The sequence below is a fragment of the Cyprinus carpio genome, chromosome A7 (assembly GCF_018340385.1).
Source record: "Cyprinus carpio isolate SPL01 chromosome A7, ASM1834038v1, whole genome shotgun sequence".
NCBI classification, from domain to species: Eukaryota; Metazoa; Chordata; class Actinopteri; order Cypriniformes; family Cyprinidae; genus Cyprinus; species Cyprinus carpio.
The window spans coordinates 46,318,355-46,341,632 of record NC_056578.1 but is presented as its reverse complement, the minus strand read 5'-3'; the positions used below and the strand labels follow the sequence as shown (position 1 = coordinate 46,341,632).

Genomic DNA, 23,278 nt, shown 5'->3' with positions numbered 1-23,278 from the left:
GCAGATTAGATATATATCTTTTATATTTATTTATTTTTATTCTGTGTTCTTTCAGATGAATTCAACATAAACAGTCCAGTCTGTAAGTGGCAGTACAATTTCATTATTCATACAGATCTTCACATGCTATAAATATAAATACACATATACATGCTATAAATAAATACATACAAATACTTTTGTTTTGCAGTTAGAATAATTTTTAATATAGTTTAAATAGTTTAAAGTAAAATATTTTTGGCCTCATTTCAGCTGACTGCAGTCAGACGACCTCCTCAACGAGTGTGTGACAATGAACATTTAATTCAGTGGCCAGTAAATGTTCTGTAATATTCTGTAAAATTAAATGTATTACTGTTATTGTGCATTTAGCCACTAATGTGAATATGTAATTTAAGTTTTACTATACTAATGTAAAAAAAAAAAAAAAAAATAAAAAAAAATTCTGAGAGGGAACGAGATGCTGCATCAGAATACTTCTGATGATTGTGTGTCTTGCTACATGTATGAAATCAGTCCAATGGCATGGTGTGATGTCACTGTGTGGAATGTGACATTGTGACCAGGAAGCTATAGCATAACTGAACCAAATAATGTCAGCTTCTGATTGGCTGAAGCAAGCTGATCACAAGCTTGCAGGAAGTATGGGAGGGTGCCGTAGCATCTCGTTCCAGTTTCTGAATGTGCAGTCTACACTTTCTTATGTAATTCTGAAAGCCTGGACAATGATTTTAATTAAAAGCTTTTTTAATATTCACGCAGGTAATCAACCAGCATACACAGAATATACAGACTCACCACCCAAAAAAAAATGAACGCTGCAAAAACAGTAAACGTAAATATAATTTATGAAAATAGATCAAGCTGTTTCTGTGCAGATTCTTGATAAAGTATACTGTTCAGTGGTTTCTCATGAAGGCAACATTTTGTTCATGCAGGCGCTGAGTTTGTGGAGAAACACGAGATAGAGTTGATCAGAAGGGTCTCACTGGTGGAGCCCATTGCAGACGACATGAAACCTCTGCTTGGTGATGAAAAATACCAAACCATCTTAAACTCAGGAACACCACAAGACAGAATGAGAAAGCTTCTGAACTTTATCACAACAACTAAACTGAAAGAGAAACTTTACCAGAGTCTTCTAAAACATGAGCGCTTCCTTGTAGAAGATTTGGAGAGTTCGGAGTAGATGCTCTTTATGTGTCAGTACAATTAATTCAAGATGTAGGGCCCTATGAAATCTGTTTTATTTTTTTATTTTTTTTCAAAATTCCATTTTATTTTTTCCTGGATTCTGTTTTTTTTTTTTTTTTTTTCCATTTTAATTTTTCTCGAGTCCTTTTAAATAGTTAAGTTAAAGTTTATTAATCAAAAAATGTCTAATTAATTAAAACCATGAAATGTAAACATTTCTACATCAATTTAAAACAAGTTTAACAAAAATTACATGTATATTTTCCTATCAATTTAACCATATTTTTTATTGTTACCAAATTCTGTTTTAGCATGTCTGCTTATTTGAATGCATAAAACAACTTTTTTTTTTTTTTTTTTTTTTTTTTTCTTAAAGTAGCCTTATGATTTTTTTTCCCTCAGAAATTCTGTGTTGTGTATTTAATTTTTTTCTGGTTATCAAATGAAGGTATAAAACATTTCATTTATTGCAAACTTTACTGCAAACTTAATGGGATACACAGTTCTGATGAGTTGTTTTTTCTAAATTTTTTACACTGAATATCATTACATTTCAGAATAAAACCTATATGAATACATAACACAAAGACTTTTACTTTGGATAGATTTTGGATAGATTAGGAAGTCAGATAGTTAGGAAGATTAGCCACTATACCAAAATATCTTCATTTACATTTATGCATTTAGCAGACGCTTCTATCAACTTACAGTGCATTCAGGCTTTACATGTTGTATTTTTTTATGAGTATGTTTGAATAATATTACACATTTGAAAAATATGTCTCTTGTAGTGGTTTCCATAATGTGCTTGGGCCATAACATTTTTAAATTTATCAACTTTTCCAGACTTTACATACTTAGTTTCCCATGTGAAACTCGACTGATAATAAAAATTCAGCTCAACATAATTTTCATTCAAATAAACATAAAACAAATAAAATAAAATAAAATAAACATTTTTGACTGGTCTGTTGTTCTTCCGTATGATTACATATCAGCTATTTTTTTTATTTCTAAGTGACATGTTGTGCCTTGTTATAGTGATTCCTTACCATGTATTAACTATTATGTTATGTTTTTTTTTAAATGGGATTTTATCACTAATGTCACTCATACACTATGCACTTCTCAAAGTTGTTGGATTGCTTTTCCTTTCACACTAAATAATGCAATACACAGTGCAAGGATATCTCTTGATTGATTCAATTTAAGAGAAAGTTATACTAACTGTGGTAAATGTGATTTGACTCAAATAGTTGTAATTTTCTATTTCACAGTGTGTGCAGTATACACTGATTGTGCAACAAAAATAAATAAATAACTTTTCCTCAGAGACTGCACATGTCCGGCAGTGGTTCACAAATGGCAAGATGCAGATATAATTGCAGCAGTCAATATCATGATGAGAGCAAACACACTCAGGAACACTAAAAAATCACCAGAGAAACAAAACTAAACACAAGGAGGAAACACATGAACCAATGGAAACAGAAAACACATAAACTTAATCATCAGGTTTAGGTGTGCATAAAATAGGACCATTGTCTTCTAACTTTCATTTTCAGATAAACTGGGCTTGCTGATTTGTCTTTTTCTTTTCAATACAGTGCTTACATTTCACACAGTATTCAACTCATTACAGTACACCGGTATAATTCCATAATTATTAATAACTGAAAGGAGCCTTCATTGTGAATCTCTCTCTCTCTCTCTCTCTCTCTCTCTCTCTCTATCTCTCTCTATATATATATATATGTGTGTGTGTGTGTGTGTGTGTGTGTGACCACTGTGTTCTTACTTTCATTTTCAGAGAGATGAAACTCTTTTTGGTGAGCAGTGATTCAAGGAAAACCCTCCCCAACCACATTCTCCCATTTACAGTGAAGGAAGTATGCATTTCTCTGCTTATGTTTATTAATGTTTAGTTAAAAAATGGTTTTATTGAAACTGGTTAAGAGTGGGTAATATTTTATAAATAATCTTGCGTTGTTAAAAATGAAGGGGGAAGCATATACAGCATATGTTACTGCATCTAATGCTATTTGTGTGAATAAACGTGCAGATAATTGTTGCTGGGTAATAGACATGACATCAGATGTGACGTGACAATAGCATTTACTCATTGTGATTCTTTCATTTTTTATACACATGAATAACTTTAGGTGTCACCATGACTCAACGGGGCTGGACTTTAAGACTCATCGAAGGCTATTTAAATGCATTTGCTTTCCTCAGTTCTATTACATGAAGTCACAGCCACTGACTGTCAGCAAAACGGTAAGAACATTCAAGCAGTTTATTGACTTATAAAAGCATGTTTATTATTTAACTACTGATGTGGTAGGTAAAATACATAAGTTCTTTCTATATTCAATGAATGCAAATAATATTAATTGTTTATGTATAATTCAAAAAACTGAATGAAATTGTTACTGAATAACATGTTATTTTAAATGTCAATTTGCATGTAATAGTGTAAGTTTAGTGAATAACCAACAAGTACTCATTCGTTCACTTGTTAATTGGCAATTACTTAAACTACAATGAGAAATGTTTCTTTTGTTCTGCTAGGTATCTCAATTCATTTCTCCACATTGCCGCAAGGACAGGAATCCTCATCAATTATCACCAATTTGAAGATGCTCCTCAATCTACATCTTAATAGAAAACAATAAAATATAATTAAAGTGAATTGACTAAATTAATGCAGTATTGATCATGTATACCATACCTTCATCCAGAAGTGAAACCATTGCGATTCCAGATAAACTTAGAGAGTCCCTATCATGCCTCGATGTTGTGTGGTCCGATATGTTTCAGGCAGTAGACATTAACCCTGAAGAAGCAAGAGAGCATGAGTCTGACTTTCTTAAAGGAGCCCCACCAAAGTGGCTTAATTTATCAGAGGAAGAAAACTCAACTTTAGTAAAGAGGGACGGGTTTACTGATTTAACACAGTTAATTAAGAGGAAAAAAAGAAAAAGCTGTCTGATCACTGATGTTTCTTTACAATACCAGCCTGGCAGCGGAGGCTCAACTCTCTCCATGCAGGTGCTTTGGTGTTTCCGGAAAGATCTCAGATGTGCTAAAGTGATCGATTCAGATCTAGACACCAAACAGCTGTCCAAACAAGTGCTGGACCTTTTTCTGCTGTCTAATGAAAAACATGCAAAACAAGATCGTAAAACTGTGCTGCTGTTACTGGACACCAAGAACAAGCTGGACAATCATCTCCAAGAAGATCTGATTGAGGAAATCCATACGAGGGGCATTAATACAGACTTCCCAGTTGTGATAATTTTGAACTGCAGGACTGCAGACTTTACTCTCACCGACACACTGATTCTCAATACAAGACTCTCTGAAGAGCAAATTAGACAATTTAAGGAAAAACTAATGCAACAGATCCGACTACAGAGAAAAGGCCAAAGGAAAGTCACAACCATAAATCTGTTGTATCATGAAGCCAGCGGAGGATCAACACTAGCCAGTGAAGTACTGAGAGATTTGAGGGAAGAGTTCACATGTGAAACCCTGACAGAATCATTCAGAACAGAGACTGCTGGAAATAAAGATGAGTTGACAAGAGAGATTGAAAATACAGCAAACGGACTGCTCAGAATATATGAAACACATAACAACACTGTGCTTCTTCTGTTGGATAACAAAGGAGAAAAGCTACTACGCTACTTATTAAAGAGTCTGCTGTTAAAGCTAAAGCGTGTCGATCAAACCAACCATCCTGCATTCATCATTATCAATGCTTGTTGGAAAAAAGTTGTTCGAGCGCCAGGCGATGTGAAACTGAAAATGGAGCTCTTACCAGAGGAGAAGGACAGATTTGCTCAGAAAAAGCTTTGGCTGGAAAGTAAACACAAGGAAATGTCACAGAAGTTGCATGCCTTTAACGTCATGCAGGGAGGTTTCCAGAAAGAAGATGCAGAGAAACTGATCACAGAAGAAATGGTGAATCATATTGAAAAGGACACAAAGTCCAGCAGCACAAGACTTCTTAGTTTTTTGGCTTTGATAAACTCATATGTCCCAGGTTCACACTTGTTGAAGCTTTTCTGTGAGGATTTCATTTCCAGAAGAGAACAGCCAACCGATGAGGAAAACCCCAAACTGGAAACAATAATGAAGCCTTTCGAGGGTCTCATAGTAACATACTCAGAAGGAGAACAAGAAGACCAATGCATTCGTCTGGCACATCCAATGATTGCTGATGCCTGTCTAAAAATACTCACTGAGCACAAACTGACAAGGTTTGACATCGCTCTTGACTTCTTGAACAGCATGGTGGAAGGAAACGAGAGTAATTATGAGAAAATTTGTAAGAGCATGTTCATCACAAGACCCGAGGGTCTGATGGAAAAGGAAAAGTTTTCCAGACTGATTCTTGACATCATGTATGAAAGTGAAAATTATACTGAGCAATGCATTTATTTGTTGCAGTTGGCTTCAGGTTTGTTCTGCAAAGACCCTTTTTATCCTCAAGCACTTGCACGTTTTTATTACATTAAGGTAAAAGAAGAAAACAAATATTCTGAGGCAGAACGCTGGGCAAAAATGGCAGTTGAAAGAGACCCTCAAAATTCATATATCAGTGATACTTTGGGACAAATTCACAAAAACCACCTGCGGAAAATCTGGATTGAAGCTGGAGAAACATGCACAGACGTAGAGAACGTTTTGGCCATTGCACAGTCTGCCATTGATGCATTTAAAGATGTAGAGAAAGCTGCTGAAAACGAGTCTGAAAATGACACTGGATTCAATAACAGGGGTCTCTTTGGGTTCCTCCAGGTTTGCAAGATCATACATTCAAGGCCTTTTCAACACTTTGAACAAAAACACAGTGATTTCATCAGTGATCTCAGAGGTGATGTGGAGTCTAGATATGATTTCTTTGAATGGTATCTGGCATTTTCAAGACTAAGCCTCAATAAAGAGGAACCAGACTACTTTCATGAAGATGTTGACGAGTCCTACAGGAAATATTTTACACAGACAAGTCAGACTGATGAAACCACCCTGAATGAGAAAAAGATGAAGTCTTTTGGAGGACTGCTTCATTTTCTAAAATCAGACATCAATGTGCTTAAACGATATAAAAGTACATTTGATAATCCACAGTCCGATAACGAAACCCAAACCGTTCTCTACATCCTTGCCAACATCACCTTGAGTCAGTCGGGTGATCCGTGTGAAAAAACAGAAGATCTTCAGGCCAGGTTACAGAAACTTTGGCTGAGAGAAATGAAAGACAGGAGCCCAGAGTTTTACCTCTTGATTCTTTTGCTCTTTTGGCCTGATGAAGCACAGCCAGGAATCACAAACCCTCCAAACCTTGAAAAGTGTCTCAGAAAAATGCGTGAGTCATACAAGAGAAAGTATCAGAAATACCTCAGCGGTCGCTACCTGGTGCCTCTGTTCTTCTATGGGAAAGGAAAAGGTTTGGAGAGACTGGTTCACGTCTCAAAACTACATCAAACTGCTCTGGAGCTCCTCACTGAAGGGGATGGAAGAGTAGAAATCAAAGATCTTCCACGTGTCAATGGGCAGATCAGAAATCATAAAGTGTTTGCTATTAGAAGAGAAAAACAGATTAAAGTCTCTCCTCACGATCCGTCCAGTGTGTGCAAACCAGGCCAGGTGTCTTTCTACCTGGGCTTCAATATCAGAGGACCAGTCGCCTACAACATCAGATATGAAGAGAACTGTAAGTTACATAATATTTCACTTCATAATAAGACGCATAGAACACAATTCATATTTGCCAAGCTTTTATCAGTATGCAGTTTGGTTGTTTTCAAAATATGTATGTATCAATTGCATTTTTTCCCACAGTGAGATATTTTTATTGCTTTTTCTTTGCAGCTTTCAGGGGCGCATATTATATGAAGACAGACAGAACGAAAACAACCTAAATGACCTTTTACCTTTGATCTCTTTTTATTTATTTATTTATGTTTTTTTGCCACGTGATTATTCTCAGCACCAAGAAAAATAACCAACCAACCAACCAACCAACAAACAAACAAACAAATAAATAAATAAAGGTGAAAAAAAATGAAACGGTGCATATTTAAAAAATACATCAAAATAAACATTAAAATATGTTTCAATACGTAAACTACATTACACATTGACTTACAACATGTATTTAGTTTTATTTTATGTGAGATTTCTACGTTCATTGTATAAACTTTTGTTTATGGTGGAATGAAAGTATAAAAGCCAAAACACATATTTAATTCCTCTTAAGTAACATTTTGGCTTGTGTCTAAGAAAATATATTGATTAACGTGCACATGATGCTTTGCATAGTATTTAATGAGGAGAGTAAAAATGTTAAAAGTTAAATGTTAAGTGTAACTTTTGTGTTTTTGTGCAAGATGAGAAAAGGGGATCTGAAATGGTTTAATGTTTAGTTATGTTGGGATTTGGGATTGGTTTTAATTATACTGTTACCACTAGTGAGCATGGGTGCAAAAATTCTCTATAAAAAAATAAAATAAAATTATATAAAAATACTAAAAATGGGCTTGCGTTCATGTGGAAGCTGGTCTGGTCAGACTTCACTGAAACAGAGATGGAAGAAACAGCCTTTTGAAGCTTTTAATCAACTGAACCAGGTGCAAAATAATTCACTGTTTGGAAGAGCTTGAAACTCCTTACGTGACATCTACTAGTCAGAACAGTGAAAATTCAACAACAGCTCAGGTCAAACATGCAAAACAACTTTGCAAAATGCAAAACCCCATTGCTAATGTTTTATTAGGGCCCGAGCACTGATGGTGTGAGGACCCTATTGAATCTGCTATGTTTCTTCTTCTTCTTCTTCTTCTTCTTCTTCTTCTTCAAAATGAATCACATTTTTGAGGGCCTAAACATGCTCAAAAAGTCATGAAACTTTGCACACGCATCAGACCTGGTGAAAATTTACGTCTGATATAGGTTTCAGAAGAAGGTGTGGCAAAATGGCTCAACAGCGCTACCTATTCTAAAAAAAAAATCAACAGCCCTCAAGCTATGTTTCACATACATGCACAAAAATTGGCAAACACATGTAAAGCATCAGTACCTACAAAAAAGACTCTTGGAGCAATATCCGAAACCCAACAGGGAAGTCGGTTATTTTTAATTTTATGAGCAAATTTTGTTTCATTTTTGTCATTTGCATGCGTTGTATTTTAATGAACTCCTCCTAGAGATTTATTCAGATCAACACCAAATTTGGTATGCCTAATCTAAAGGCCTTTGCGATGTTAAATTGCGAAGATCTTGAGTTTTCGTCGAAGGTTGAAGGTTGAAGGTTTTCGTCCGTGGCGGCCTGACGAATTTCGATGTTTCGCCATGAAAAATGAAGTTGCTATAACTCAGACATACAATGTCCAATCTGCCACAAACTTCACATGTTTGATAAGACTCCTGACCTGAACAGATCGACATGCCCATATTCAGTTATAGTCATAGCGCCACCTACTGGCAACAGGAAGTGACTTTTACGCTGTAACAAACTATTCCTAGAAGTTGTATGACATCATTTTTTTTTTCTTTTTGTCAGTCTAATCTAAAGGCCTGTGCGATGTTAAATTATGAAAATCTTGAGTTTTCGTTAAAGGGCATGTCCATAGCGCAGTGACAAATTCGATGTCTCGCCATGGGAATAAAAGTTGTTGTAACTCAGTCATAAAATCTCTTTTTCTTCCTTAAACTTCACATGTTTGATAAGAGTCCTGGCCTGAACACATCTGAAGGCCAATATTCCATCGGATGTGGCAAAATGGCTCGATAGCGCCACCTATACACTTTCAACGCAGTGTGCCTCGAGCTACGTTTCACGTACATGTACAAAAAATGGTACACACATGTAACACACCAATACCTACAAAAAAGTCTCTTGGTACAAAATTCGAATCCCAACAGGAAGTCGGTTATTTTTAATTTTCTCCGCAAAATTTGTGTGATTTTTGCCATTTTCAGGGGTTGTACTTTAACGAACTCCTCCTAGAGATTTATTCAGATCAACACCCAATTTGGTCAGTGTAATCTAAAGGCCTTTGCGATGTTAAATTGTGAAGATTTTGAGGTTTTGTTGAAGGGCGTGTCTGTGGCGGCCCTACAAATTTCAATGTTTCGCAATGAGAAAGGAAGTTGCTATAACTCAGACATACAATAACCAATCTGCCCCAAACTTCACAAGTTTGATAAGACTCCTGACCTGAACATATCTACATGCCCATATTCAGTTTTAGCCATAGCACCACCTGCTGGTAACAGGAAGTGACGTTTTACGCAGTAACAAACTACTCCTAGAAATTTTATGACACTTTATAATTTTTTTTTTTTTTTTTGGTCAGTCTAATTTAAAGGCCTTTGCGATGTTAAATTGTGAACATCTTGAGGTTTCATTAAAGGGTGTGCCCATGGCGCTGTGACAAAGTTTGGTGTCTTCCCATGGGAATAGAAGTTGTTGTAACTCAGGCATATAATGTCCGATCTTCCACAAACTTCACATGTTCGATAAGAGTCTTGGCCTGAACACATCTGAAGGTCAATATTCCACTATAATCATAGCACCACCTGCTGGCAACAAGAAATGGCTTGTTTTACACTAACTTAAACATGCAATGTCCAATGTGCAACAAACTTCAAATTTTTTGAAAGAGTCATGGCCTGAAGACATCTAAAGGCCAATGTTCAGTTATAATCATAGCGCCACCTGTTGGCAATAGGACACATCATGCTTTATACTAACTCAAACATTCCATGTTCAATCTGCACTAAATTTCATATGCTTGATAAAAGTGCTGGACTGAAGAAATCTACATGCTAAAATCCAGTTATAGTCATAGCGCCACCAGCTGGCAGCAAGAAGATTGGCACATATAAATGACATTGACATATTCCTCTTATATTTATCACATTAAACGCATATTTCTCGCCGTTCGCTGTTTTACTAAAGCCACCCGGTGGCGGTGAGCCCGGGTGCGAGGGCCCGTTCATCGCTGCTTGCAGCTTTAATTTAAATTAAAATCTATCAAATGCGATTAACTAATCAACAAATACCATTAGATACTAAGTGTCTGTATGTGTTCTCTTATCAATTTGTAGGGGTTGTTAGTTACATGGCTGGCTATTATTCCTTTTAGTTGTATAAAAAGTCTTATTAATAGTGTCTACACATTTATAAAACTGATCCGATTTATTATTTTCATTATTATTATTATTTAAATTCACTGTTTGAGATAACTGCATTTAAATTGAGCACATGAGGCTATACAACATGTGAAATCTTGTTACAATTATTATTTATAATGTTGGTAATGGTTTGATTTGTTTAAACTGTTCTTCCTTTTAACTTTATTAGTTAGTGAAAATAAATGCTGTAAGAAACATTCTTTATTATTTTCATTATATAAATTCAAGACACATTTGTTATCTGTTGTGGTGTGGAGGCATGTATTCCAGTAAAATTAATGTATCACGCAATCTCTTGCTGTAAACATATCTGAACAACAGACTGACAAGTAAGCGCTGCATTACCACAATCCCCAACAATGGGCTCTTTGTGTGCACAGACAGTTCAGAGAGGAGACTGGAAAGGCAAGCTCATGCAAATAAGTTTCACATTTCACTGCATTCCAGTGTTCAGGTTTGGTGACTTTGGCCAAGATGACACAGCAATAACTCTCATCAGAGTAAGAAGAAGAAGAAAAAAAAAAGATTACTAATCTGAACTACTTCTAAACCTAATCCTAATCATAAACCTGCACCACACGTACATCCCGGAGAATCTATCTGAAGTCTGCATTTACAAGTCAAGTCAAGTCAAGTCTGCTTTATTGTCAATTCTTCCACATGTACAGTACATACATACAGAGAATCGAAATTGCGTTACTCTCAGACCCCCGGTGCATACAGATAACACTAACAGTAGAGCCTAAAATCTAGATCAAATATAAAATATAAGATAAAAACTATACAATAAGGGAATGTAAAAAAAAGACATAGAAAAAAATAAAATAAAAATATGCTTAAATAAAAGCAGCGCAAGGCACATGGCAGATAGAGTGCAAACCAGTGAACAAACAGTGCAGATAAAAAGATTTTTAGTGCATAAAAAAATAGCTTATTTAGTCTGATTAAAGTGATAAAGGGCTCAAGAGCAGTTATTTTATTTAAACTGACTGATGAGGAGGTAGAATGACGTCAGTTCCATGGTGAATGAGGTAGTGAGCAGACCAATGCTGCACAAAGTGACTGGTGCATGACATCGTATGCTAGTAGAAGGACCTGGAGATGTGGGATCATAGGGTTCATAGTTCAGTGGTGCCTGGGGCAGAAGAGGGACGGGGGGGCAAGTTCGGGAGCGAGTTCAGCTTCCAGACAGCCTGATGGATGAAGCTGCCCTTCAGTCTGCTGGTCCTGGCCTGGAGACTCCGCAGTCTCCTCCCTGATGGCAGCAGACTGAAGAAGCTGTGTGATGGGTGAGTGGGATAACCTGCAATGCAGAGGGCTTTGCGAGTGAGACGGGTTCCATAAATGTCCTGGAGGGAGGGGTGAGAGACACCAATGATCTTCTCAGCTGCTCTCACTACGCGTTGCAGAGTCTTCCGGCAGGACGCGTTGCAGGCGCCATACCACACAGTGATGCAGCTCATCAGGATGCTCTCGATTGTGCCTCTGTAGAAGGTGTACATGATGGGGGATGGGGCTCTGGCTCTGCTCAGTTTGCGGAGGAAGTAGAGACGCTGCTGTGATTTCTTGGCCAGTGCTGCGGGTGTTGTCGGTCCAGGAGAGGTCCTCTGTGATGTGCACACCCAGGAACTTGGTGCTGCTCACTCTCTCCACAGTCGCACCATTGATGGTCACGAGGAACATGCTGAGTGTGCGCTCTCCTGAAGTCAACAACAATCTCCTTCGTCTTCTCCACGTTCAGAGAGAGATTGTTGTCACTGCACCACCCGGCCCGGCGGCTCACTTCGCTCCTGTAGTTTGTCTCATCTCTGTTGCTAATGAGACCCACCACAGTCGTGTCATCCGCAAACTTAATGAAGAGGCTGGAGTTGTGTGACGGTGTGCAGTCGTGTGTCAGCAGAGTGAAGAGGAGGGGGCTCAGCACACATCCTTGGGGGGCCCCAGTGTTCAGTGTAATGGTGCTGGATGTGTTGCTGCCGACACGTACTGCCTGAGGTCTTCCAGTCAGAAAGTCCAACGGCCAGTTGCACAGCGAAGTGTTGAGCCCCAGCTCGACCAGTTTGTGAATGAGCTGTTGAGGGATGATTGTGTTGAATGCTGAACTGAAGTCTATGAACAGCATTCTGACGTATGAGTCTTTTTTCTCTAGATGTGTGAGTGCTGAGTGAAGGGTAGTTGAGATGGCATCATCGGTCGACCGGTTGAACCGATATGCAAACTGGAATGGGTCCAGGGAGGGGGGGAGGGCAGACTTGATGTGGTGCATGACTAGCCGTTCGAAGCACTTCATGAGGATGGGAGTAAGTGCAACAGGACGATAGTCATTGAAGCAGGATGGAGATGGCTTGTTCGGGACTGTAATGATGGTGGTAGCTTTGAAGCAAGTGGGAACAACAGCCTGACTAAGTGAGATGTTGAAAATGTCTGTGAAGACATCAGTGAGTTCTGCTGCACAGTCTCTCAGTACACGCCCAGGAATGTTGTCAGGACCCGGAGCTTTGCGTGCATTGATCCTGCTGAAGGATCTCCTCACACTGTTTGGGGTCAGCATCATCACCTGGTCACTGGGAGAAGGTGGAGTCTTCTGTGCAGTGGAGCTGTTTTGTGCCTCAAAGCGAGCGAAGAAGGTGTTCAGCTCATTCAGCAGAGAGATGTTGCTGTCACAGGTCCGCTGTGGGGACTTGTAGTCCGTAATGGTCTGTATCCCCTGCCACAGGCTCCGAGTGTCTCTGCTGTCACTGAATTGATGGGCTATCCTCCTGGAGTATTGTCTCTTAGACTCTCTGATGCCGCGGGATAGGTTGGCCCTGGCTGTTCTCAGGCCCCCCTCATCTCCAGCTCTGAAGGCAGCGTTCCACGTCTCCAGGAGTCTGTAGACCTCACCCAACAACCAACTCACCCCAATTTCCCCCAAACCTATATTAATTTCTACCTTTACATCCTCAATAGACTTGGTGATGTAGGCAGTGACAGTCTCCGAGTACTCCTGGAGGTCAATGGTGTTATTGTAAGTGGCAGCCTGCTTAAACATATTCCAGTCAGTTGTATCAAAGCAGTCCTGAAGAGCGTCAGACGACCCTTCTGGCCACACTTAAATCTGTTTCTGAACTGGTTTGGCGACTTTAACGAGCGGTCTGTATGCAGGCATTAACATGACAGTGATGTGGTCTGAGGCACCGAGGTGGGGGAGGGGGAGGGCTTTGTAAGCTCCTCTCTGTGTGGTGTAAACAAAGTCTAAAATGTTATTACCTCGTGTTGGAAAGTTAATGCGTTGGTGTATTTTTGGAAACACACTCTTTAAGTCAGCATGGTTGAAATCCCCAGCTATGATGAGAAAAGCATCGGGGTGTGCTGTCTGCTGCTCACTGATGTGCTGGTACAGTTCATTTAGTGCATCGTTCCTGTTGCTGTTGTTGTTGTTCGGGGGAATGTAAACCGAAACGAGCAGTATGGCAGTATATTCCCTCGACGCGAGCTCTGTCTGCTCGATAGCACGTCAGCTGGTCGAGCTGAATGGCGCAGTCCGGAACGCTGTCGCTGAGCCATGTTTCCGTGAATACAAACACACAACAGTCTCTTACAGTCCTTTGAGTTGAACGTAGTAATCGGATGTAGTCCAGTTTATTGTCCAAAGAGCGTACGTTAGCCAGTACGATGGTGGGGATAGATGGCTTGTGTGGGTTAGCCGTTAGCCTAGCCCGGATACCTCCGCGCTTTCCCCCTCTTCTTGCTTCCTCTCACGCCCGCTTGTGGCTCCTCCACTGTGGGCGAGATGCAGCAGTGGGGGTCGGTGATGATGTAAGCCTCCGGAGCAGACCGAGGGCCCGCAGCTGTTCCGTGTGCGCAGAGTTTAACTCTAAAAATGTGGTTCTGCCGACATCCAGCAGAAACTCACGACTGTATGCGCGCTTAAAGACAGATAGACGCGATGACGACGTACAAAAACACTGCGACTCACAAGACAAAAAACACGAAAAGACCGTTCTGTCGGAACAGAGAGAGGCCACTGCGTGTGGACGCGCCGCCATCTTGGTTCAGTTTCAGCTGCAAGATCTATTTTTATTTATTTATTTTTTTTTGGAAGAAAGAAAGAAAGAAAGAAAGAAAGAATGAAAGAAAGAAAGAAAGAAAGAAAGAAAGAAGTGACAGACTCGAAGTCTACGGATGTTTGTGCTTCAAGCTGCCCAAAACAACAGCTTTATCAAACACTGCACACGTGCTTCACTGATGATCATTTCATTAAATTCCCTTCACTCAGAGGACGAGTTTAATCTTGTATCAACTTTTCCACTTAAACGAGGCATTAAATGCACACGCGGCTTTGTTCCGTGGCTGATGCTCGCCTTGAGTTTGATCTTGTTGATGTTGCTCATTTATTACTTAAGCTAAAGAGCTTCTGTTATACTGCAAATCTACACAGAGAGAGAGAGAGAGAGATGGCAGAAACCGCCCCGCCGCAGCCGCCCCGCCGGCCAAAGCACCCAAGAAGAAGTCCGCTGCTAAAGCCAAGAAAGCAGGTCCAGCTGTCGGTGATCTGATCGTTAAAGCCGTGTCCGCATCGAAGGAGAGGAGCGGTGTGTCTCTCGCCGCCCTGAAGAAAGCTCTCGCTGCCGGCGGCTACGACGTGGAGAAGAAGAACTCACGCGTGAAGCTCGCTCTCAAGAGCCTGGTGTCTAAAGGCACCCTGGTGCAGGTCAAAGGAACCGGTGCCTCCGGCTCCTTCAAGATCAACAAGCAGCAAACCGAGACCAAGAAGAAGCCGGCGAAGAAAGCAGCTCCTAAAGTGAAGAAGCCCGCGGCTCAGAAACCCGCTGCTGCCAAGAAGCCCAAGAGCGCAGCGGCAAAGAAGCTGCCGCTAAGAAATCACCCAAGAAGGCCAAGAAACCTGCCGCTGCAGCCGCTAAAAAGGCGACGAAGAGCCCCAAGAAGGCAAAGAAGCCCGCAGCGCCTAAGAAAGCAGCCAAGAGCCCCAAAAAGGCCAAGACTGTCAAACCCAAGGCGGCAAAAAGCTGCCAAGCCTAAAAAGGCAGCTCCCAAGAAGAAGTAAAAAACTAACGTTACTGTTTTATTCCCTAACGGCTCTTTTCAGAGCCACTCACTCTAAAGAAAGGTATTCACTTTGTGAAAGTAAGGTTAGGTTAAGAAACAACTATATTGTACCACCATTGTACTTTAAAAACAACACAATTAATAAAATGGCAGACACAACATGACAATAATCCATCAACAGGTCATTCACCAGCATTGTAAACTGCAGGCAAGACAATAAAAAAAACTGAGCAATGAATATGATGTTTATAAGACTGAACTATTTCTATCTTCTGACCATGGATTGTCATGGTTTTACTGCTTCCTTATGTCTTCTAAAATCAGAGGTCAACTATAGTCTTCTTCACATTGAATTAAAAAAAAAAAAAAAAATATATATATATATATATATATATATATATATATATATATATATATATATATATATATATATATATATTATATATATCAGGGGCGTAGGAGCGATTGAACCTCTGGGGGGGACAGTAAACCAGGGGGGTTCGGGGGAAATTCCCCGGATTTCTATATATATATATATATATATAGTATATATAGAATATCTATATATATATATAATATATTATATATATATCTAAGCACTTAAATGCTCATTTTGGGAACGGATTGTACTACTTTGTTTGTAGGAGGGTATATGAAGTGACAGACTGGGTAATAATATATATACAAAAAGCCAATATCGGTCGACCACTACAGTAAACGCAATGCAGTAAGGTGGAAATAATAAAAATGGAATCAGCTGTTAAATGTAGAATATCACAGAATCTGCCAAAATTGGAATTAAAAGGATTTCAAAGGGCCCTATGTAGCTTATTATTAAAAAGCTTCAGCGATAAACTATTTTTACATTTAAATATATATAATCATAACAACAACTACTTAATTAGCTCGACACAGTACCAATGAATTCTGTTGTCCTACACAAATGAGCATTCTGTCATATTCCTATTACCTGTTTCTCACTTGGACCTAACTCTCCCTGTTCTGTGGTCTCTTCATCTCCTGTCTAGGATAGTAACAAATGTTTGAGGACACGGAACTCATTTTACATTTAAATATATATAATCATAACAACAACTAGTTAAATGTCTGATGACATGCCGTTGACCTAATTTTACTGATCTAAAGTACTTTTACTATGTGAATTTTAGAATATACTGTATGTAGCTCCAGCGAAGGCCAAGCTCGTTCTCCTCTGTCCTCTTCCTCTTAAAGTATTGTAGGGAGCTCATCTCTGTGTGCATATTTTGACTAATGTTACTTCTCATAGTTTATGGACACGCATCAATGGCACATTGAATTCACATTAGCTAATTATCTATCATTTGCTCGAGTTACACAACATAAAATTAAAAAAAATTGCTGGAAGTAGGCTAAATTTGACAGTTTCAAAATACAATAAAACTAATGATCAAGCTGAAAACCAGCAATCTGCCATTTCATCGGCTGAATTAGCATACTCCTACGAAATACAAAGTGCGTCTGTGAATAATATTGTTGTTTAGTTGTAACGTTAACGTCAACCGTCCAAACATATCCAGCAGATCAATCCCATCAAAAAAACCCCAAAAAAACCACAAAAAATATGTTATCACTGATCAGTATTTATTTCAGTATTTTTACTTCCATGTTTTTTCGTTTTTCTTTCCTACCCATGTTTACGGTTGGTTAATTTACATACAAGAAATAAACGTATTTCTGTCCGAACAAGCATACATACAATAAACCGTTTGTGGTTATTAGCGTCAAGCTTTTGGACTGGAGTGTTGCCCTCCTTATAAATAAATGACGCCATCAAAACCCTTACGGCGAAATGACAATATCCTCCAACTATAAGGCGGTCTCCAGTATCTTTGCTAGTCGATTTTATTTCATCCAGTGACATGACGGGTTTCAACTTCATTCAGGAATTTTGGGTAATGCACACGCTGACAGACTTTGAGCGCACCGCCAACGGTGCGTGTGTGTAACCATAGCGACAAAACGACCAACTTTCGGAACCTGCACTTAAGCCGTTTTTAAAAATTTAATTATGCATTTAAAAGTTGCAGAATGGATTAATTTGGAGACTCTGAAATCGGCAGAGACTGCAGGCAATGCAAAACAAAATCTGACATTGGGGAAATGAGGGGGACAAAACAAAGACCCCCAAATTACAACCACTTATAATGGCTCCTACGCCCCTGATATATATATATATATATATCACCATGTAACAAAAAGCTGAACCTCTTTTCTATTGTCCAAACGATTATTTAGTTTGATTAGATCCACAAGATCAGTGTCATAAGAAATCTTTTGTAGACACCAAGATGACTGAGTATGCTGACAATCAGAAGAATACAGTGCAAATTAAAAAGTCGATAACAAAATAAATTAGAAGAGGATCTGAGTTTACCTCGACTCAATGTTGAACATGTTGACTGTGTATTTAAAGAAAATAAAAACACAAAGTAATACACATATATTAAAGTTAACAGCTTTAATGGGTCATTGATCTAAATTTAATCAGTTAAAAAAATATGGATCAATGCTTTTTGCCTTAACAATTATTTTGAAATACTTTAACACACGTCACAACTTCTTTAATGTTTTCTGTCGTGTTGTTTCTAAAGCGGCACTATCCGTGCGCCAGCTGTGGAGGCGTGGCTTCGGCGGTCGGTGTTTGGAGGAAGTTCAGCGATTGGTTTAAAATCTTACAGACTCTAAACCAATGGGCGACTCGCAACTCTTTTAAATTAAGTAGACCTGGGCTCATACAGTCATTATTTCTTCATTATAAACGTAGAAGTTCTTACATCAACAATGAGCGGAAGAGGCAAAACCGGTGGCAAGGCGAGAGCGAAGGCCAAGAGTCGCTCCTCCAGAGCAGGGCTGCAGTTCCCCGTCGGTCGTGTTCACAGACTTCTCCGCAAAGGGAACTACGCACAGCGCGTCGGGTGCCGGAGCTCCCGTCTATCTGGCGGCTGTGCTCGAGTATCTGACCGCTGAGATCCTGGAGTTGGCTGGAAACGCCGCAAGAGACAACAACAAGAAACCCGCATCATTCCCCGTCACCTGCAGCTGAGCGGTGCGCAACGACGAGGAGCTCAACAAACTCCTGGGCCGAGTGACCATCGCTCAGGGCGGCGTGCTGCCCAACATCCAGGCTGTGCTGCTGCCCAAGAAGACCGAGAAACCCGCCAAAGCCAAGTAAACACATACAAGCGTGTTGCTGAAACCCAAAGGCTCTTTTAAGAGCCACCCATTTTATCTCTTAAAGAGCGCATTTATTTAACGTTATTTCAGTCCGCACAAGCACACTACAATAATGTATTGGTTATTAAAACCAAGCTATTTGCCGTTGTTTAACAAGTGACCAATGAGTGTTTCACTCCTAAAATACACAGGAGAAAAAAAAAAAAAAAAGTGTTTTGCTAAACAAACTGAATTAAAGTTTTTCATTGCTTTCAGGCAATGCATTCAATCGCCACATTTTTTCAAAATCCACAAAAACAATTATCATAAAAAATGAAAAAAATAAATAAAATCATCACAATAAATTAAAAAAACAAACAAACTCATCACAAAAAACTTAAAAAATAAAACACTACCAACAAAAAAAAAATAACCAAAGACATTCCGATCAATAATAGCAAAATGCTGCTTTTCTCAGTCAGTGAAATGAAAAGGTTATTCTTACCCTATAATGAAATACTTTTGTAACAAATCATTCAATCGTCAAATATAAAACTTCATCGATTATGTAATACTCCTTGCTGTTGGTGTTTTTTTAGATCCATATGTTTTGAATGAAGTGTATGTTTTACACTGTTGCCAGTGTAGGGGTTAAACAATCTTATTTAGAGACATATATGAAGTGTTTTGCTGGTCTGTGTCTGACTGAGTTTTGGAGGTGAGATGAACTGGCCAAGATTCATGTTGGTAATGCAGACTGTATGAACGGTTTTGAAAATGTGTCTTCAGTGTTGAACAATGCTTGTTAGCAATTGAAAAAAAAAAAAAAAAAAAAAAAAAACTACTCCAACATAATTACTAGCAGTGCATGATCTCGCATCAAGACAATTTAATAAGCTGTTCATTTAAAGGAAGGTAGTTTTGTTTGGTTGTAATCACTGATCTAGATAATAATATTATAAAATAATTGTATATAATAGACCAGTGTTTGTAATGTTTTTATGCAGACGAAAATACTGTATATTGTTCCAATCCGAGTTAGACACAATCATCAGAAATTATGTGAACAAAGAAATCTACCAAAAAGAGTATAAATAATGTGTAACGAAGCGTTGTAGTTTTACTCGAAAAGATGTAAACAGAACAAAGCATCTTGAGCGGGAAACATAGGCCATCCTCTGTCTGTTTGAAAACTAGAGACGCGCTATCATTGGCTAGCAGTCATGCACAGACGTCACACATCAGCCAATCACAAGCTTCTGTACCCGCGACGCCATCCTAAGATGGTTTAAAAGCAGCTGTGATATATTGATCGTTACTTTCAACGCTCCTAGCTTGAAGCAATTACACTGCAGCAATGGCAAGAACCAAGCAGACCGCTCGTAAATCCACCGGTGGTAAAGCCCCAAGGAAGCAGCTCGCTACTAAAGCCGCCCGGAAGAGCGCCCCAGCCACCGGCGGCGTCAAAAAGCCCCATCGTTACAGGCCCGGGACCGTGGCTCTCCGAGAGATCCGCCGCTACCAGAAGTCCACCGAGCTGCTGATCCGGAAACTGCCTTTCCAGCGTCTGGTGCGAGAGATCGCTCAGGATTTCAAGACGGATCTGCGCTTCCAGAGCTCCGCTGTCATGGCCCTGCAGGAGTCCAGCGAGGCTTATCTGGTCGGTTTGTTCGAGGACACCAATCTGTGCGCCATCCACGCCAAGAGAGTCACCATCATGCCCAAAGACATCCAGCTGGCGCGCCGCATCCGCGGAGAGCGCGCTTAAACCCGCCGCTGCATCACTAATATCAGCACCCAAAGGCTCTTTTAAGAGCCACTCAAATTGCACTTAAAGAGTTTAAAGTTTCAATCCTATTCCTAGTTAATAGATGCTGTCGTTGCATTTTTGCAATAAATTATTTTAAAGTACATGTTCTGTTGCTCTGTATATTTTTAGTGTATAATACTACACGCAGACAATCTATTTTTATATAAAGGTTATTTTTTCCATACACATTACTGTCTCAATACCATTCTTGACATCTAAGACGTGTACTTTGCATGACGGCACATTTCATTGTCATATACTGTAGTGCGGAGGCGCTGTCACGTGGCTTTGGTTTCTATTAGGTCCTTTAAGCAAATGTAAAACGCTCCCTCTTTTTTTCCTGCTTTATTTCACCTGCAGATATTCGTTATTCGGAAAAGTAGGCCCTTAAGCGTCACCATAAAGTTTTACACGATAACGAACAAATCTAATAAACTCGCACAAGTAACTTAACTCACATAAAGTAAAGACGTTTGGATCAGAATGACACGACGGTGAGAGCAGGAGTGATGTTGCACAAAAATCAGACAACAGCAAAAATGATATTTCATTCACATTAAACTCAAGTCATTGATGTTTGCATATTGAACAGCCACAGGCTCAGCACCCTCCTTCTTCCACTCACATCCCCTCCAGAAGCCTGAGATCCACAGCGGAGCGGAGCCTCGTGGTACCATCACAGAGAGGCACAAAATCACTTTACAGAACATTCTCGTTCACCGTTCCTGGCTGGTGCAATGATCTTCCCAACCCCATCCAGAATACTGCATCTCCGACCATTTTTAAGCAACAGCTGAAAACTCATCTCTTTCATCAACATCTGACTTCATCATAAAAAAATAAAACTTTGCTTTCTCTTTCATTATTTCTCTTTTCTAGTACTTGTACTAATCTAAAAAGAATGTCTGAAACTTTGTATTATGAGCACTTCCTGTGTTTATTTGCCTCTTTATGATGAATCACTTGTATTCCTCAATTGTAAGTCACTTTGGATAAAAGCGTTTGCTAATGAATAAATACAAATGTAAATATTACACGAATGTAAAAAGGGCTTTTATTAAGAAATTCTGTGGTTCAAAAGTAGAGGAACAATATAGTTGTTTAGTGTTGTTAGTAGCCTGTGTTTATAGTTCATGAATCAGTAACGTTTTGGTCGGATTTTAAACACTTCTGATCCTCATTGCTCTCCTCCGAAAATGGGTGAATAAAGGTTTTGAAGTTACTCTACCATGCACAACATTTGGGGAGAGCTATTGTTTTTGAAAAAAGAAAATAAAAAAGAAAGAAAGCGGGAAATGAAACAAGGGAGACCGAGCGGGGTGCAGTCCACGCAAGGAGTGAAGGGTGGGGCTATCATTTAACAGCTTGTGATTGGTCCTCACAAGCCTTGAGTTGTCCAATAAAACACGTCCCTTGGGTTGGGCCAAAGAAATCACGCAATCAGAATGTTCCTTTAAGCTTTGAAGATTAGCATAGAGAAGTGAATAAAAACCCCTGAAAGCGGAGAGAAAAGTATTGATTTGTGAAACCAGCCACTGATCAGATCTCATCATGCCTGAACCAGCGAAGTCCGCGCCGAAGAAAGGCTCCAAGAAGGCCGTAACTAAGACTGCCGCGAAAGGAGGAAAAAAGCGCAGAAAGTCCAGGAAGGAGAGCTACGCCATCTACGTGTACAAAGTGCTGAAGCAGGTTCATCCTGACACCGGGATCTCTTCGAAGGCGATGGGCATCATGAACTCTTTCGTCAACGACATCTTCGAGCGCATCGCCGGTGAAGCGTCTCGTCTCGCTCACTACAACAAGCGCTCCACCATCACTTCCCGAGAGATCCAGACCGCCGTGCGTCTGCTGCTGCCCGGGGAGCTGGCCAAACACGCCGTGTCTGAGGGCACCAAGGCCGTTACCAAGTACACCAGCTCCAAGTAGAGCTCTGCTGCAGCTCTCACACACAAAGGCTCTTTTAAGAGCCACTCAACTTCTCGATAAAAGAGCTTCAAATGTTATAAGTTCTTAAGCGATCATGTTAACATGCAGTTCATCCACCGCTAATTCTATTAGGCTGTATTATTATTATTATTATTATTATTTTTAAAATAAGTCCCCGTCCTATTTTAGAGTTTCATGCATCAGACTGGCCCATTTTAATTCATGACTGACTATATTAAAATAATGCGTTATCACGATGTTTTAACTGTTTCTCCCTGTAAGATCATCTGTGTACATGCATTTTATTTCTCTTTAATTATTACTTGTTTTATTTTGCTTGCCCATTTTAATTCATGACTGACTATTTTAGCTTTAGAGTTTCATGCATCAGACTGGCCCATTTTAATTCATGACTGACTATATTAAAATAATGTAACTTCAGTATACAAGTCTGCAATAGTGCACTGCTCTCTACAGGCTTGGAGTTCATTGTCTTTCAAGTGCTTTTGTTTTGACAAAAGTCTTAAGAAATGGAAAATAAGGGACTCTTAGTAAATAAAGGGAAACTCAAAATATTTGCATTGTACCATAACATCCGTTAAAAAGTTCCCTGGAATAATCACGTTTGTTGGGACATTTTGTTGATTGATGTATATTAACTAAACAAATTACTATACACATCAAAAAGAAAAGTACTAAAAAAAGTATCAATAAATATCATAGCCTAATGTTAGTGTGATCTATTAACTACACACATCACAAACCAGTTTATTTAGACAAGTACCAGATAAGGTGTCCTGAAATATTTTAATACGACTGAATTAGTATTTAAAGTGATCACAGTTTAATCAAAAACATTCTAAGTTACTAATTATAACACTTTGATTTCCACAGTTA

The 23,278-nt window shown here is 39.3% G+C and overlaps 3 protein-coding genes and 2 pseudogenes across 3 annotated transcripts; all 5 read left to right on the top strand.

Moving 5' to 3' along the window:
- Window positions 1–3,335: 3,335 nt before the first annotated feature.
- Window positions 3,336–7,719, top strand: LOC122145737 (sterile alpha motif domain-containing protein 9-like). The gene is made up of 3 exons (XM_042761296.1): window positions 3,336–3,471; window positions 3,766–6,916; window positions 7,075–7,719. Exons 2-3 carry the CDS (start codon window positions 3,913–3,915, stop codon window positions 7,122–7,124), a joined length of 3,054 nt encoding a protein of 1,017 aa, XP_042617230.1. The 5' UTR covers window positions 3,336–3,471; window positions 3,766–3,912; the 3' UTR covers window positions 7,125–7,719.
- A 7,118-nt stretch (window positions 7,720–14,837) lies between these two features.
- Window positions 14,838–15,438, top strand: LOC122145738 (annotated as a pseudogene).
- A 2,779-nt stretch (window positions 15,439–18,217) lies between these two features.
- Window positions 18,218–18,777, top strand: LOC122145739 (annotated as a pseudogene).
- A 1,177-nt stretch (window positions 18,778–19,954) lies between these two features.
- LOC109109675 (histone H3-like) lies at window positions 19,955–20,465 on the top strand. Its single transcript, XM_042761298.1, has one exon. It carries the CDS (start codon window positions 20,003–20,005, stop codon window positions 20,411–20,413), a length of 411 nt encoding a protein of 136 aa, XP_042617232.1. The 5' UTR covers window positions 19,955–20,002; the 3' UTR covers window positions 20,414–20,465.
- A 1,506-nt stretch (window positions 20,466–21,971) lies between these two features.
- Window positions 21,972–22,430, top strand: LOC122145741 (histone H2B-like). Its single transcript, XM_042761299.1, has one exon. It carries the CDS (start codon window positions 22,007–22,009, stop codon window positions 22,379–22,381), a length of 375 nt encoding a protein of 124 aa, XP_042617233.1. The 5' UTR covers window positions 21,972–22,006; the 3' UTR covers window positions 22,382–22,430.
- Window positions 22,431–23,278: the final 848 nt, after the last annotated feature.

Bases quoted from the DNA above. Each gene is read 5' to 3' on its own strand.
- LOC122145737 (XM_042761296.1), top strand. From the start codon at position 3,913: ATGTATACCATACCTTCATCCAGAAGTGAAACCATTGCGATTCCAGAT. The intron at 6,917-7,074 runs GTAAGTTACATA...TTTTCTTTGCAG, and splicing joins CATCAGATATGAAGAGAACT to CTTTCAGGGGCGCATATTAT.
- LOC109109675 (XM_042761298.1), top strand. From the start codon at position 20,003: ATGGCAAGAACCAAGCAGACCGCTCGTAAATCCACCGGTGGTAAAGCC.
- LOC122145741 (XM_042761299.1), top strand. From the start codon at position 22,007: ATGCCTGAACCAGCGAAGTCCGCGCCGAAGAAAGGCTCCAAGAAGGCC.